This window comes from Planococcus citri, chromosome 1 (assembly GCF_950023065.1).
Source record: "Planococcus citri chromosome 1, ihPlaCitr1.1, whole genome shotgun sequence".
NCBI lineage: Eukaryota > Metazoa > Arthropoda > Insecta > Hemiptera > Pseudococcidae > Planococcus > Planococcus citri.
This window is the reverse complement of record NC_088677.1, coordinates 16,588,068-16,605,366: the sequence shown is the minus strand read 5'-3', so window position 1 is coordinate 16,605,366 and position 17,299 is coordinate 16,588,068. Positions and strand designations below refer to the sequence as shown.

The following is a 17,299-nucleotide window of genomic DNA, read 5'->3' as shown; positions in this document are numbered from 1 at the left end:
GCACTAACTGCCCACTCAACATAATACGTTTGCAGAGGTGGAGGACACACTAAACCAAGCTATAGAAGAACTGGACACATACTATAAAGATAACCACCTCAAACCAAATCCAACAAAGACAGAAACATGCTCTTTTCACCTCAGAAATTGTGAAGCAAAGCAACAATATTGAATATTCGATGGGGTGGAACAGATCTGAAACATGCAAATAACCCCAAATACCTAGGAGTAACCCTAGATAGGTCCTTGACCTACAAAAGGCACTGTGAGACAACTGAAATGAAAGTTGCAGCAAGAATGAAAGTTGGGGAGCTAAGCCCCAAGTTATGAGAGCATCTGCACTGGCACTGTGCTATTCAGTGGGGGAGTATGCCTGCCCTGTTTGGAGTTGTTCAGCACATGCAAGTAGAGTTGATATACCCAACCCTTAAACGAAGCATGTAGATTGGTGATGGGGTGCTTACACCAAACACCATTGAATAATCTGCATGAGTTGAGTGGATTTGCCCCATCAGCAGTCAGATGTGAAGTTGCATCCATGGCACAGAAGACAAAGATGCTGAAAAAACCGCTGCATCATATGCATGAATACGAAGAACTGACAGAAACCCACCTCACATCAAGACACAGTTTCATGAAAACAGTTGAAGAACTAAGAGATACTCTTAGCACAGATAGATGTCGCATATGGAATGCAGGTGCTGAGGGAAGAACTAGGTAAGAAGCCCTACCAAGCAGAGAATATCTGAAATATGGACTGTGGAAGACACTTAACATATTGAGGAGCGGAGTTACATGATCTAAGTACAATCTTCATAGATGGCAGTTGGATGATGATGATCTGTGAGAATGCAGTGATGTTCAGACTGACAAACACTTATTCGAATGTGAATTATCAGGAAAAATCAATCCTGAAAAATTAAATGGGACACTTGATGCTGAGTTTTTTTCATGTCAAGTTAGGCATGTCGACGGGATACAAGAAAAAAAACCTTTCGCGCCATCCCCACCAAAAAACACTTTTAAAATAAACCCTAAGAAAACGAATACGACACTCAATCGAAACAATTTTCGCAAAATTTTCCATCCGCAAAATTCTCGATCACGTGGTATTTTTCCAATAACTTATGCGAAAACAAGTGAAGACGTTCCGTCGAGAAGAGGAACCCGACCGAGAACCGAGCAGAGTAAAATCTCAAACAAACCCCGAATTTATTTGGCTTTCCTGTAGAAAAAAATTGCGTAACCTTGCGACTGCCGAAAAGAATTAAAAGTCGCGGCGCGTTGTTTACACAAATATGACGACAAAAGTCGTACCTTACCCCCTCGCTCTCTACATCGACATTTTTTCATTATATTTGTATGTATTATTATATATACGAACAACCCGAGTTTCGAAATCGAAAACGAACCGACGAAGAAGAAGAATACGTATCTCGCGTCTTGTTCAATTTCACGACCTCGGTTTATTGACGAAGAAGAGAAAAAGTGCCACTTCTTCGTCACACCATGCTCTCTGTTCCCTTCGCAAATTTTTCTTTTCTAATTTCGACATAATTAAATACGCTCGCTCGCTCGTTCATTCGCTTTGCGAGAGAGACGACGACGCGACCCAGCCACATCCAAAAATTCTGCCACGTCCTTATAGACGAGGAATAAACTACTTGGTACACAGCACACAAATGTACTCAACACATATACAGGAAAGTAATATACGGTTTGTAAGACTACAAGACGACGACGACGACGAAGACAACGAAAGACCCACAATTACACGCCAAAATGTGCGGATAATTTCACGAATATAAGCCGAGAGTCGAGCCGCCCGACAATACGCGCTGTTCTCTTCTGTATTCTCCTTTCGCCGTCGTCGTCGGTGTATAATATTACACATCAAAGAGAATTTTCTTCCATTATGAGGCAAAAAAGCGCGACGACGACGACTTAACAGAATAAGAAAAAGAAAGACAGAAACGCAGAAGAAAGAATATTAGCACAATTTTTATTACTACTAAACGTTCATTTTTCCGCTTCCAATTTATCCTTCTTAATATTATTACATTTTTTCATTCGATTCGCGCAGAAAGGCAGTCGAAATTCGTCCTTTAATTTTCATTTGCTCGAATTCGCGCTATCCTTATCCTATCCTCTGTCTTCCCACTGACGACGTGAGATGAAACGTCACATTTACACGAAAACTTTCCATCCACCGTCGTCTTCGTTGTTGTCGATGGCTGTACGAAAAAGCGAGAATCAACACTGCAAGGAACGCGAGAGGGGGGGGGGGCGAAAAAAAGGAAATTCAATATCGAACGCGTCGAATTCTTTGTCATCCGAAGGGTAAAAGAATAATTCTCTCGGTACACGGCATTTTTCGCTGAATAACAGAAGAAAAACATGCGAAAAAGGCGAGAGATAAGACGAGACAAGAATGTACGAGTGTTTCCATGTTATTACTTAGTATTTGCATCGAGTTTTTGGCCAAGTTACGTTAGCTTTTTTTTTTACCTGTACCAATATGCAAGAAAAGGAAACAAGTTCGTCAGGTTTCATCACCATAACACAGCTGAATATCAATCTTCATATTATTACACGAAGTTGCGAACTTACCTAAAACAAACGAAAAATAAAACTCGAATTAGTCACATAGAACGAAAAATGAGTAGAAACTAAAAAAAAATCAAATAAAACAATAATTAAGTGATCAGAAAATCACGACTAAATAATACAATATTTAACATGCATTAATGAAAAGAAAAACGAAATTGGAATTGGGGCAGATGGAGCGAGGTTTTTTTTCAGCATTAAAATTTCTCCTCAAAATGCTCAACTTTGGAGTGCAATTGCTAAGGATTTCTCAAACTTAAAGATAATCAGTTTTCGGCGTTAGGTATGAAAGTAATTTGGGAAATTTTCAAAAATATTTTCAAAAAATTTCAAAACTTCAAAGTTGAGCTTCTTTATGAAAGCTCAATTTACTAAAGCTTGTCAAATTTCAGAGCTGTAATTAAAAAGTTTGGAAAAATCCACGAACATACGTTTTAACGATCCTTGGGCTCAACTATAAAGATTCGTAGCCAATTCCCCCCCCCCCCCCCAAAAAATATAGCAACGAAAAAGCTCGAAAGAGTGACCAAAAAGTTACCAAAAAAGTGACAAAACATTACAGTGTAGAAAAAGAGTCACCGAAAAAAAACAGTATTTTTTGTTTTTGATTAAAAATTTTAGCAAAAAGCAGAATTTTTTGTAATTATTGCAAAGAAAGTGACACTTTTTCGTATTTTTTGCCAAAAAAGTTAAACTACACATAGCTAAATATTGCAACTTTTTGATGAAAAAAAAAAGGTTTTTGACGATTTGGGCAACCAAATGAGAATTTTTACAGTTTCTGGCTACAAGCTCGACCTTTGACAATTTTAGCAAAAAAACGAGACATTATGGAATTTCTTGCAAAAAAAATTACAATTTTGTTGGCAATTTTTGGCAAAAAAAAACCAACGTACTTTGAAGTAATTTTAGAAACAAAGTAAAGACTTGGGAACAATTCTGGTAAAATGCGAGAATTTTTGTTGAAAAGAAAAGTTTTTTGATGATTAGCAAAAACCAAGAATGTTCAAGTAAGAGTTTTTGTGATTTTGTCAGAAAAGCCCTATCTTTAAAGATACCTACTCGATTTTTGGAAAAAAGTAACTTTTTCAAGCAATTTTGCTAAAAAGTGAGATTTTTATCAATTTTTTTTCTTTTGGCAATCATTGGCAAAAAAATATACTTTTTGGCAATTTTCGTCAAAAAAAAGTCTTCTTTCATTTTTGGCCATTTTGAACAATTTTTGTCAATTATGAACAATTTTTGGAAAAAGTGACTTTTTTAAGCAATTTTGCTAAGAAATGAGATCTTTATCAATTTTTTTTCTTTCATTAGCAAAAAAATATACTTTTTGGCAATTTTCGTCAAAAACCCGTCTTCTTTCATTTTTGGCCATTTTGAGCAATTTTTCGGCAGTTATATGAACAATTTTTGGAAAAAAGTGACTTTTAAGCAATTTTTCTAAAAAGTGAGATTCATATAATTTTTTTTTCTTTCACAAAAAGCAAAACTTTTTGGCTATTTTCGTCAAAAAACGTCTTCTTTCATTTTTGGCCATTTTGAGCAATTTTTAGACAATTATGAATAATTTTAAGAAAAAAGTGATTTTTCAAAACAATTTTGCTAAAAAGTCAGATTTTATCCATTTTTTTTTTGGCAATAATTTGCCAAAAAAAAAATGAAATTTTCGGGTACTTTTTGCGAGAAACTAAATTTTTTAGAAAAATCACTTAGCAGCTCTTTTTTTCAATCGACCCTTTTTACGCCTTTTCCTGGTCCACAATTGCTTGAAAATTGAAAAAAATTCATTGCAGGTACCTTTAATTGGACATTTAAAAGTCTTCTTGGTGAAAAAAAAAAAAGGTGGAAAATCAGGATTTGCAGGATTATTTGCAGGACTTTTAGAATACTTTGTCAGGGTGTCTACTGGATTTAAAAAATCAAATTCCTTGCTATTTCCTTGTTTTTCCATGCCATTTTCCTTGCTCAGAATTTAAGTTTAAAAAGACACCCCCCCCCTTTGTGTGTACTCGTTTTGTAGGAAATTTCTTGATTTTTTTTTTCAATCAATTTCATTCTGATGAAACATTACGAAGAAAAAAATTGGCATGATTAAGAATGAAAAGTGTACTAATAACACAAATATGTACAACTAAAGATGAGCTTCACAACAATTCGACATGGAAAAAAAATCATGAAATATAATAATAATAGCAAGTGGCGTTCAGTAAACTGAAAAAAGGTGGAACGAACAGAAATTCGCACATATTTTCGTTTTTTTGTGATTTATTCAGCTTTTGATTTTTGAAAATTGAATCTAAGACAAGAAGAGAATATTTTTTGCCCGACGAGGACGATGGTATCAACAATTTAGGACAGTAAAATCATCTTAATAAGAAATTTCAACGATAAATTTGAGTGGTTTTTGAAGTTTTTGAAAGAAATTTTCCACCTCTTTTCGTTATTTTGTGCTTCATAATACAGTACAATTTTTAGCTTTTTGCACCCTCACAACCCTGAAATTTTACAACTTTTGATTTGAAAGCGAAGCGAGGGAAATTTTTTTTTTAAATTGATAATAATTCAAGAAGTATGACTATTATTTTCTATTAAAATCATTTTTTAAATTTTCACCTTTCACTTTCAACGGTTAAATTGAAGATTTGTCTAACAAAAGAATTTAGGAAAAATAAAATAATTCAGCCCGAGCGAAGCGAGGGCGAAAGCTTTCGAAAATTCATAATTCAAAAAATAGAAAGCAACAATTTTTTCTAATGGGAAAAATTACAAGAAAAAAAATGGAAAATACATGTTTAATGAAATTGAAAATTCAAGAGGAACTTTTTTGAAAAATCCTTGCTATTACACAGAAATTGTCAAAATCCCTGCTATTTCCCTGCTTCCTTGCTACCTCGAGTGAAATCCCTGCTATTTCCTTGTTTTCCTTCATTTCCTTGCCAGTAGACACCCTGTTTGTTGAAATCTTCGGGAAAAAACCACGAATATTCGCAATAACAAACGAGAGAAATTCGACACGAAAATAGTCAAAATTAACAGGCCAATAGCTCATCAAATTTTCAAACTGGATCCTTGAATTTTTCATGGTGGAAAATTTGAATACAAACGTAAATGCTGGTACTAAGTATTATATCGAACGAGTATTCCGAAGGGTCAACTGTTTATTTTTTCAAGAATTGAAAATAATCAATTTTCTATGACTCCTCCCTCCCCCGTCCTCAAAAACGACACACGTTGCACATTTTTGATTTTCCATTCTTGGTTCACCAACAAATTTTTCCAGTTCGAAATGTCATATTTCAGGATCCTTTTTTTTCGCTTTGCATTTGCTCACAAATCTGAAGAAATTCTCAAAGATGAGATTGACCGTAGAAAAATGCTGTAAAATTTCGACCCCTTTTTTTTCGAGAAATACGTATGCCAGATTATTACGTACAATAACAGTTTTTTTTTTCTAGTTCCTCGCGAAATAATGAATACATTCATCTAATATTCACCGTTACACATCGAGGTACGAGTACAAACTAAATTAACCCATACGTACGACGACGATACCGAAGAATAAATAATCAACAGAAATACGAAGCTAATCTCTCTTTCCTTTCTGTTTCTCTCTCATCTAGTCCACGTCTATCATAAATAATAGGGAAAAAATTAAGGTAAAAGTTCGCGTACAGGTACTAGCTGTGGCGGCGATGAACTTAATATACACTGTACAGTGTACATGGCACACACATAGGTTAGCTGTACTCATATGTACATAGGGATATACAACGTAGAGGTACATTACATAGACATAGGTAGCAAAGCAACATTAAGCACATCGATAACGTATTAAATGGACGGAACGTCGAACGCTGTCCGTCGACGATCACTCATCAGTCCATACTGCGAAGAGACCACCGCCACCATACGCTGGCATTACACATACACATTATACTCGTACACTCACAGGCACACTCGAAAACTCTTTTCTACCTATAATAAATTCAGCACTTTTCGAATGTCAAATCGTCTAACATAATAATGTACCTAGCTACCTATATTAGTTTTCATTTCATTTCCCTTTTCTTCTTTCTCCTCGCGCTGTGTTTTTCCTCATCATTCATATCGATAGACTACGCACACAGCATTATACCGTATTATACAGCACACGTAGGTACAATTGTGCCAGAATATTCGCGCCGCACTCCTGCGCCGCCTTTACACCTTGTAACATTACGGGGCACTCTAAATTTACAAATGCTGATTATCAATGCGCATATATTTTTTCGTCGTTTTCTTTCGATCATTCTTTCTTTTCCTTTTTCCTTCGACTCGACTCGACTCGAATACCCTTAAATACACTTTCAAGTTTCAATAGTCGATACCTAAACTTATATATAAATACACGATATGTAACTGTACGAAGCAATCTTCTCTCTCTCTCACACACTCCTCCTAGCTCCACTCTAGCCTATGTTCGCGCCACCATTTCGCCTAACTTCATGTACCTAATATGAATAAACACCAATTTTTACACATATAGGAACAGCTTGTCACTGTAGTGGTGTTCCACATTCGTTCGTAGTCACACCTAATATGCCATTGACGACCGCAAAATCGACCATGCTACACCTCAACGATAACGCAGATCGAAGGAACAATTTTTTTTCAATTTTTTTTTCAAGTTTGAATATTTTGGATCAAATTCTCTTGAATAATTTCAAGAGCTCACGTAATCATCCAACCACAGACAGGTACAGGGAGACCTCAAGCCATCCAATCAGCAGGCAGGGGATTATCACCCCAAACTCTAACAACGAAATACTCCTACCCGATACTTTTTACAGCCAGAAATCTCGAACTCGAATTAATTCTTTCGTCACATCAGCGAACCACAAACCACCATTAAAAGGTCCATGCACTTCGATTCATAAGTCGCGGTTTGAATTACTACACGTTTAAAGTGGTGGCACGCGAACACGACACATCAGTACCTAATACTACATAAACCGATGCAAAAATTTCCGAGCGGCACGTTCACAAAACCCTCACAACATTCATCACCACATGACGAATTTCAACCAAACATTGTCATAAAACCGCTACAAAATAATTTACAAAAATACAACGAAAAAAAACCATAGCTTCAATTTACCATTATTCTATAATTGTCTTCCATCCATCGAGAGCACACACACGTACTCACTACAAACCAGAAACCCGCGAAAAAGGCAAAATGAGGCGATAAGAAAGATGGGCGAAGGATGGAGGGAGAGGGGAGGGGATTCGACAGCAAACAGATACGGGATCGAGATTTCGACACATGACAAAATATTTACACCAATTTTCTATACAATATTTCGCAAAATGAAAAAAAAAAAACAAACAAACAAACAATACTCGAGAAACCATTACATAATTTGTAGTCTATGGTGACCTCAGTCTTCGCATCGCATCGCACCGCTCAAGTTTTGAATCCTCGATTTCTGTTTTCCTTCAACCAACGTCCAACGACACCCTTACTTATGCCACACTGCGAAGCTAACTATACCCAGAATTATTGAAAATAAACGGTGATCTAATCTTTACATAATATACGTCAAATCACAACTGAACTCACAAGTACGTAATGTGGTCTGTTTTCTCTCTCAATCAAATCAGGTGATATTCTAGGTACATGATTCAAACAATTGTTTGCGGATCTGGTTGGGTTTTCTTCGTATCTTTTCCTATCAAGTAGTCCTAATCAAATGGAAATTGATTAAAAGACGCGATTTCAATCCAAAAGTCATCCAAAATAGAAAAATTCATCAATTTCAGTGAACGTGTCACACATCATTTCATTATCTCTTTTGGACAACTCAAATAATTTTCAAATAATATTTTTTAAAAAAAAAGCGATGGTAAAATAATTTTACAAAAATCGTTCCATTTCCTGGCCATAACTACCAAAATCATAACCAACAGGTATTAATCATACTCTCGCAAAAAAATGCTATCAGTTCACTTCGCATACAATTAACAATATGTAATATTTTCCACAATTCCACTCTTCGTTTACCGCATTATCAATTCTAGCCCACACTAGGTACAGGTTGTATTCTAATTGCAACAGATAATACGTACGTAGAGCTACATTACATACGTCACTTATCAACGATCACTCATACTTATCATTTCCTTAGCAAAGCGTCCGCTGGCATTTTTGTCGGAATGATTCACTCGTTCGGTGCGATAATCAGACTACAAAAATATGCTAAAAAAGGAATTATAATTGCAGCGATGGAAGGCTACTGCAGAATTTATTTCGCAAAATCTCAATTACAGGATGATTTATTGTCAGTGGAAAAAAGCTGAACGTTTTCTTCTTGAAAATTGATATGTACTAATACGTTATTTTTTGAAACAGATGACAATATTTCAACGTTTCACATGGTATTCGATTTTGTTCTATAGACAGGGAACTTCATACACGAGAATTGATTTTGACCAAATTCGGTGGCAACCTATAATTTGAGTTGAAAGTCGCTGAAAAAAAATTTCAGTTTTAGAGACGTCCCTGGAGGAAAGATGAATCATCAAGAGAGATGGAATTTTCAAAAAATTGAGATTTTTTCTCACTAGTTCTCCCCCCCCCCCATTCCGGTACCTCATGGGGGGAAATACACCAGTTCCAAACAGTATTTGAAATTCCGCGTTGATTTAGGCCATTTTCATCAAAATTCAAGACCACTTACGCGGTTGAAAATTTGCAATCATTTTATTTTTGGAGAAATTCTAGTTTTGAGAATATTCTCTTCTCGAATATTCCACACATTTCCAGATTAATTATGCCGAAACATGCCAAGATATGATTTCTGAAACAGTATGGAATGTATTTTAGAATGCAGTGGTGCCAACTCATGGTATCTAACAGATTTCTCTGTTGAAAAAAATCACTACTTTTTCACTATTTTTTTTTCAACAAAATTTTTAGAAAGCTCTTCACTCAACCCTCCTCTCCTTCCACACACAAAAAAATCAACAAAATGAAATTTCTCACAAGAAAATTTTCGAAAAAATTGAAATTGGAAGAAAATTTGCAAACAAGGATTTTTCAATTTAACCAAAAATAAACTTTTTTCCCCAATAATTTGAAGGTTTTTGTTGCGCTTTTCATTTTTTTCATTTTTTCACAACCTGTTTGACTATAAATTCACTACTTTTACTACCTGTTAGATAACCTACACATTCATTATTGCCAATTTCAAAAAACAAAAAAAAATCATGTACTTATTTCTAGAATTCCTCCTCTTTGAAGACCCACATCTCCCCCCTGAGGCACCTCCGCGGTTGAAATGCTTTCTCAAGCATCTGCCAACTCAAAATGAAGGTATCCAAATGAGCAAAAAATCAACAAATTGGTTCAATTGGCTGATATCAAGTACATAGGAGAAGATACATTAGTGCTCACTGTTGGCATTTTTGTTCACGTAGGTAGTTCTCACAGTTTTGAACATTGGGTCGTAAAACCTTTTTTGTTCGTCTCAAAAATAAAATTACATAAAAAATTATTATGATTTATTTTTGGTGATAATTTTTCGACGGTGTTGGTACTGTTGGTGTTTCTCTACTTTTCAAAGTAAGAATTTTTCAAAAAAAAAAACTGAATAATGTACATACATTGTGGCAAAAAATTATCATTTCAAATAAGGTCTAGCACCTTGCGAGGTTAAATTTCTTCGTGAAAACTGAGAAAGTGAGAACCATCGAATAAACCAACAGAATGGGTAGTGAAAAAAAAAATGGAAAAGGATTCAAGGTGTTTACCAAAATAGAAAAAAATGAAAAAGGATGACTTCTTGATGACTTTTGAATGGCCAAATTTCCACTTTATAACGACCTTTTCTTAAAAATTACGTAAGTTCAAAATTTCAACTTTGATGAGTGATTTTTATAGAATTTTTCGCTTTGATCATAAAGAAAATGATAAAAAAAAATTCCAATCCATCACGTCGAAATTTCACACAATTTAAGAGTTGATAACGCGCTATTATTACTGGAATTCCATCAATTTTTGGCAACTTTCAAATAAATAATTTCAACGACAATTTTACGATTTTCATTACGCTTCGTGTGATTTTTTTTTCACAATTTCTTTCAATTTTGACATTTGATCGATTTCTCGTGATTTCGTACGATTTTTTTTTTCAAGTGAGCATTCTTCATTTCTTATAAAATTGTGCTCAATATCACCATATTTCATCAATTTTCAGCCAATTTCGACAAATTTTCAAGCAATTATCGCAAAATTTTGCAGCATTATTTTCATTTTACATCAATTTGTGATCACTTTCAGTAACTGGGAAGTCGATTTAACAATCAAAAATAACACAGGAAACACTAAAAAAAGCAGCGGAAAATTATTTCATTGGATTTTTTTTGTATTTTTCCATCTTACTAAAGACCATTAATTTTCTACAAAATTTATATCCATTATTCAGATAGGAAAAACTACGAAATTTTTTCAAAATTCCACAAAAAAGGGAAATGAATTGAAACTTCAAAGTCTAATTGAAAAAATCAGGGTTTTTTGGTAAAATTGTCGAAAAGCAGGACACCTGCAGAACTTGCACAACCGTTGGACATCCTGTAAAACATCTAAAAGTGAGCAGCGAAATTCGATGCATTTTCACCAAACCTCAGTGTTCATGTTTTCGCCTCAAATTCTCTACCATATTTTCGTAAATATCGAACTCGAAACACACCGCAACTGGAAAATCTCAGCTGATTTGTGATCCTTCGACTGAACCCTACTTGTAGCTCGAGTCACCCATACAATAGACTCATCAGACTAGACAACAACATCAACCATATGGAATGATGTCGGTTCATCGGTCGGCGACATACATCGGTATAGGGGTACCAGAATCGAATGAAAGAAAGAAAGAAAACCTACGACGTCGTAATTTTCGCCGGCACACGACGACGATGAGGAGGAAAATCCCACAGACAGGGGTGCTTGTAATCTTACAAATCTCTTCATCCCTCTATCGCATTACAGCATTCGTATACAAAGTCGAGATACGTGTATGTAGCTTCTCAACCGCAGCATCAGCAGCAATACAGTATCTTCAAATACACATACAGTACATTACATACTACACTACAGTTACCAGTGTACGCGTTTTACGTAGGTACATTACATACGTAAACATACACGCGGCGAGCGACGACGACGACGGCGGCGGCGGCGGCGGTGGCGGTGGCGTAAATAGAAAGTGGAACCATTTCATACATACATACACACACTTACGTACACACTCACACTAACACGACGACGTACTCGGTACATCTACATAGGTACATACATAAAATACACATAGTCTCAATATCGATCAGAGAGAGCCCCCGGTACACGCCGCCGCTACCTCATTTTGATACACATATATACACAACAGAAAACGCGCGCGAGAGAGGAAAACCTCTCTCGACGACGGTCCACCTCGTCGTCACCTTGGTCGGATGCGAGGGGCACGCGGGCACACGAGGCGCGCCGCCGAACAACCACCGCACAGAGCGCCGCTCGTCGTGACGTCAGAAGTCAATTTCGACGGAGTTTTTCCAGCTGCTACCATCCACCGCCACGCCATCCACGCCACGCTACCCTCATCGCGACGCGCATTCTGTAACGTGGTTTTAGCTACAACAACGAGGTGCCGCCACCGCCTTTACTTTGATCCTTCGACTCCGTTCTCCGCCACCATCATCCAGCGTTCTCTCCTCTGCTGCTGTGATGATGATGACGACGACGCCATCCACCCCGACGTCGTCGTCCTCGTCAAAATCCACCCTGACCACCGGATGCCAGCGGGAGGGGGGGGGGGGGGGGTAGCAGTGATACAATATTGCCTATACCTACGCAACAACCATAAATACATAGAGCGTTTTCTCTCTTCTCTCTCTCTCTATCTCTCGCAGGCGCACTCATTTTGAGAGCACTATGTTTCTTCGCGAACGCGATGGATTTCTCGATGCAGTACATAATGAAGCAGAAGAAAAACAAACTGGCTGAGCTGGAGCAAGAGCTGCCTCAACATCGCGAGTCGAAAAAATTTTTACCCGAGGCGTTCGCTCACCCGCTCACCCCTTCGCCTTCGCCGCCGGTTAAAAAAAAGGCCAACAACGCGTCCACCATATGGTTGCACAACAACACGTCGTCGTCGTCGTCGTTCTCCTCCTAACTGTTGCATGTACCGTGTACCGTGCGTATACCTAATCTGTTTTTCCCGACCCTTTGCGGTCGCCTTCGCCTTCGCCGCATCGCATTTGCACACACATATTTCACGCCGCGTTTTCTTTCCTCGAGGGTTGCAAAACGAAAAAAAAGACCAACAACCACCGCCACCCACCCACCTACGCCCACTCTCGACGGTTTTCACGTAGATCGAATCGAATTTTGCGCCACCGACGACGACGTCGACGTAATCGCGACTACCGCGCGCGCTTTCCCAATACACACGTATTTTTCCAGCGTGGGCGCATTCGCTTCTGTTTCCAATTTAGCGTCCCCCGAAACCGCCGCCGCAAAAATACCGCTAACGATTCGATAAATCGCGAAAATTGGCTAACATATGGCGGCTACCGATTTCATCCGCAATTTCGAAAAACCAATCCGACCAGATGTACTCGAAGGACCCAATTTTTTCTACCGAAAATCCACTTCGATTTCCGCGTTCACCTATCACTAAACCATGTGCGTATGCAGCATCTCTCCATCACATACACGCCCGAAATCGACTCTCGTTCATTTTCATTTTCAATTTCTTCCCATTCGAAACCTCCCGAAAGGTATTTCGAGCTCGCTACGACGAAAACCTCGACACATCGACGATCCATACGGAAAGCCAGATCTTCATCTCGTCCAGAGCATCCTCATTACCCGAACTCGATCGACCGATACGCAACTAAATCGTACGTGAAATTAATCCAAAAACCAAATACGAGTGGAAAAAAGCACCGAATATGCCTGAGGATATCCATTAATTCGGCCACATATGCTAACGAAGCGTTACAATATGGTCATCCGGTGCACAGCTGTTAGCAACTTGCGCCCAAAAGCTAAGCCTAAAAACCGCTGAAATGGTGAAACGATGACATACCGTAATCGTAAATATCACAGTTTTTCGATACAGATTCCATCACAATCATCATGGTAATCATATTGGTACAGATAAAACAACACACACGCAGGCAGGCACCACCACCTGCTGGAACTGGCGAAAAAAAAACCACGCTACGCGAATGGAGAACTTAACACCACAACACCGCGTCACAAAAATAATAAACAACCACCGAAAAATGAGTGAAAAAATTTCAAATTATCGCTCTTCGGCGTGCCGAAAAAAAGAGAAAATTTCCCGAGTACGAAAAACACCGCCGCGCCGAAGGGATACGTTCGCGCGTTTCGACGACGACGACGACGAAACCGAAACAACCAAAACACCACCTTCGACGAGCAACGTGAAAATGGGAAAAAGGAAAAACACCACGCGCGCCAGTACAAGTATATGAGGAAAAATTCTTCGACAAGACGAACTCTAGTGTAGCAGCACCGCCGCGCGCGAGAACACGGTAGAACCACCGACGACCACGACCACGACGTTCGAGAAAATCTACGTGTTTGCGTCGCCGTCGTCGTCGTCGTGTAAAGCGCGCGCCGCCACGCCGCAAGTTGTACCATTACCATTTCACCATCACCACTACACTCGCACCGACGACACATAAGAGTAGCGCCGCCACGCCGCTGCCGCCATTCGCCGTCGTCATCCATCGTCACGCACTCCTCACGTACACTCACTCGTTCCTCGCTGGCTCACTCTCTTAGTGTTATACACTCGTACACTGATACACACACAGACACACCAACACCAACACCACGGACGGTAAAATTTCTCAACGATGCTGGTTCGTATGTTGTATACATGGTCACCGCCACGCCGCAACCAACCATCAACCATCCGCCGACGTCACTGACCACCGCCGCGCCCATCCGAACAGTTTCGCCGCCGCACCACCGTCACTCACTGGCCGCCACGCTATCCTTACCGCGGCATGTAGGACCTACTGACCAATAGGAAAGGCTACTGATAACACGGCGCGCTTTTTTCGCGGATACGTATGGTATCTGTATACCTATAGAGACCTACCAACCTATCTATCTGTCCAAATAGTATACATTGTAGCATCTGTGCAATGGTGCGGCGCGACGCGACGCGACAAAAAAAATTAAGGGAAGCCGGCCTTCGCTTGGTAGCAGAGAAGACTGCCGCCACCGGACAGTATTGCGGTCATAGGAAAATTACACGTCGCGCGTCCGATGAAAATTCCGGCAACAGATGATCCGATTTTCACTTACGAACTCATCGTGTTAGACGACGACGACGTTAGCAGCACAATCGCGGAATTTAGAACAGAAAAAATTGAAAGTTTGGTCAAGTATGATTTCAGGGCGCCCATTTCATTTTTGATGATCATTCAATCCCCCAAACTCAAGAACAACGTCCAAAAGGGAGGTGCAAAATGGAAAATTTTCAAAACAATGACTTCGTTTTTGAAGATCATTTGATCGCAAAACCTAAAATGGGTCCCAAAAAAAGAGGTTCAAAAATCTGAACTTTCGATAGTGAAAATTGAGTTGGGGCAGAGGCACTGGAGGGGTGTGGATGAGGGTAGCATAAAATTGGACTTCATATTTGTGTTCGGGATGTTCGAGTCATATGAAAATGACACCAACATCATGAAAATATCTGAACTTTCAATTATAGTGAAAATTGAGTTGGGGGCAGAGTCACTGGAGGGGTGTGGATGAGGGTAATATTAAATTGGACGTCATATTCGTATTCGGGTGGTTCGATTCATATGGAAACGACACCTCGTTTACATAAAAACAATAATTTACACCAGAATCCATCCCCCCCTTCGTAAGTTTTTTCAATTTTTGACCACGGCCCACCTCAAATTTTTTATTGAAAAAAATATGTTTTTAGGGGTCAAAAACACACTTAAAAATGCTATTCCCATTTTTGTGCGGAATCATGGTCATCGCTAAAACGGTTTAACAAAGCTAAAAAAAACTCCATTTTGAAGGGAAAATATGGGGAGAGGGGGGGTGACAATTTTTGTGGGGATACCTCTTGTGAATGCTTACTATACAACATACTGAAAAATTTAAAAATCGGTTCACATGGGGCTGAGAAAATTTTTTTCATTGTAATTTCAGAAAAGGAGAGTTTCTCAAAAACGGGGGGGGGGTCTGGGGGTCTGAAACTTTCCTGGCGAAAGGTGCTCAAGGGTACTCACCTTCCATGCAAATATCAACCGTGAAGCTCTCGGGGGGGGGGGCAAATTCACCATACTTATCCACCTACATATACCTATAGCCTTTTCGGAAAGCTCTCCACTTGCCCCCCTCTTTCACATACATACACACAAAAATTAACAAGTTTTTTTCATAGGAAAATTTTCAAACAAATTGAAATTGAAGAAAATTTCCTCACAAAGTTTTTTTTTCAATTTCATCAAAAAGAAACTTTTTTTTAATGATTTGAAGGTTTTTGTTGCATATTTGAATTTTCTCATTTTTTCACTACCTTTTTGAGTAAATTCACTACTTTTTCACTACTTTCACTACCAGTTATATACCCTGTAGAGGAAGGGGAGGGGTGACTATTTAATGGGATGGACATTATCTGCACCGAGGCACAAAATCCCTCTCGTCAGCCTCATTCCTACGATGGGCTTTGAGCCAGATTCATCGAATCCTCAAATAATGAAACCCAGCCAAAAAAATCCATTTTACAAAAAAAAAAAACACATTATGTTTGACCATACATCTTTCGATTTCGCTCATTTTCTTGTACAATTATCAAGTCCGACTAACCAATAATTTTAAAAAATACATTCAGCCTACCCCCTCCTCCTCCCCAACACCGTTTCAAGGACACGTGGGCTTTGTTTACTCAAGCTACATGCGGTAGTGCTCAACTTGAAAGATGAATACGAGTAGTTAAACTTATTTCGAGAAGTTGAAGTTGGATTTCTATACAGAAAATTCGACTTTAAAAATCAATCCAGTTATATACCCTTTAGAGGAGGGGGAGGGGTGACTATTATTTTAATGGGATGGACATCATTTGCACCGAGGCACAAAATCCCTCTCGTCAGCCTCATTCCTACGATGGGCTTTGAGCCAAATTCATCGAATCCTCAAGTAATGAAACCCAGCCAAAAAAATCCATTTTACAAAAAAAAAATTATGTTTGACCATACATCTTTCGATTTCGCTCATTTTCTTGTACAATTATCAAGTCCGACTAACCAATAATTTAAAAAAATACATTCAGCCTACCCCCTCCTCCTCCCCAACACCGTTTCAAGGACACGTGGGCTTTGTTTACTCAAGCTACATGCGGTAGTGCTCAACTTGAAAGATGAATACGAGTAGCTAAACTTATTTCGAGAAGTTAAAGTTGGATTTCTATACAGAAAATTCGACTTTAAAAATCAAACTCAAAACTCTGAGCTACGATTTCAATAATTTTGAGAAATTGTAAGGAAATTCGTATTTTCAATAAAACGAACGTTTTCAGTCAAAGAGAACATTATCTCCCTCCCCCCTCACTTTCAGATTTTGCACACAATTTCAAAAAAATATCATCATGCGATAAAT

At 38.5% G+C, this 17,299-nt stretch overlaps 1 protein-coding gene across 5 annotated transcripts in view; it reads right to left on the bottom strand.

Moving 5' to 3' along the window:
- The window catches only part of spoon (spoonbill), a 171,854-nt gene that overhangs the window by 110,333 nt on the left and 44,222 nt on the right, over nucleotides 1–17,299 (bottom strand). Inside the window, exon 1 of one of the 5 annotated variants that reach the window (XM_065369369.1) lies at nucleotides 13,731–14,237. The exons of the other annotated variants lie outside the window; for them this stretch is intronic. Coding sequence (XP_065225441.1) covers nucleotides 13,731–13,791 — 61 coding nt within the window. The 5' untranslated portion in view covers nucleotides 13,792–14,237. Of the gene's footprint in view, nucleotides 1–13,730; nucleotides 14,238–17,299 lie in introns of those variants that run through there. 5 annotated transcript variants of the gene reach the window in all.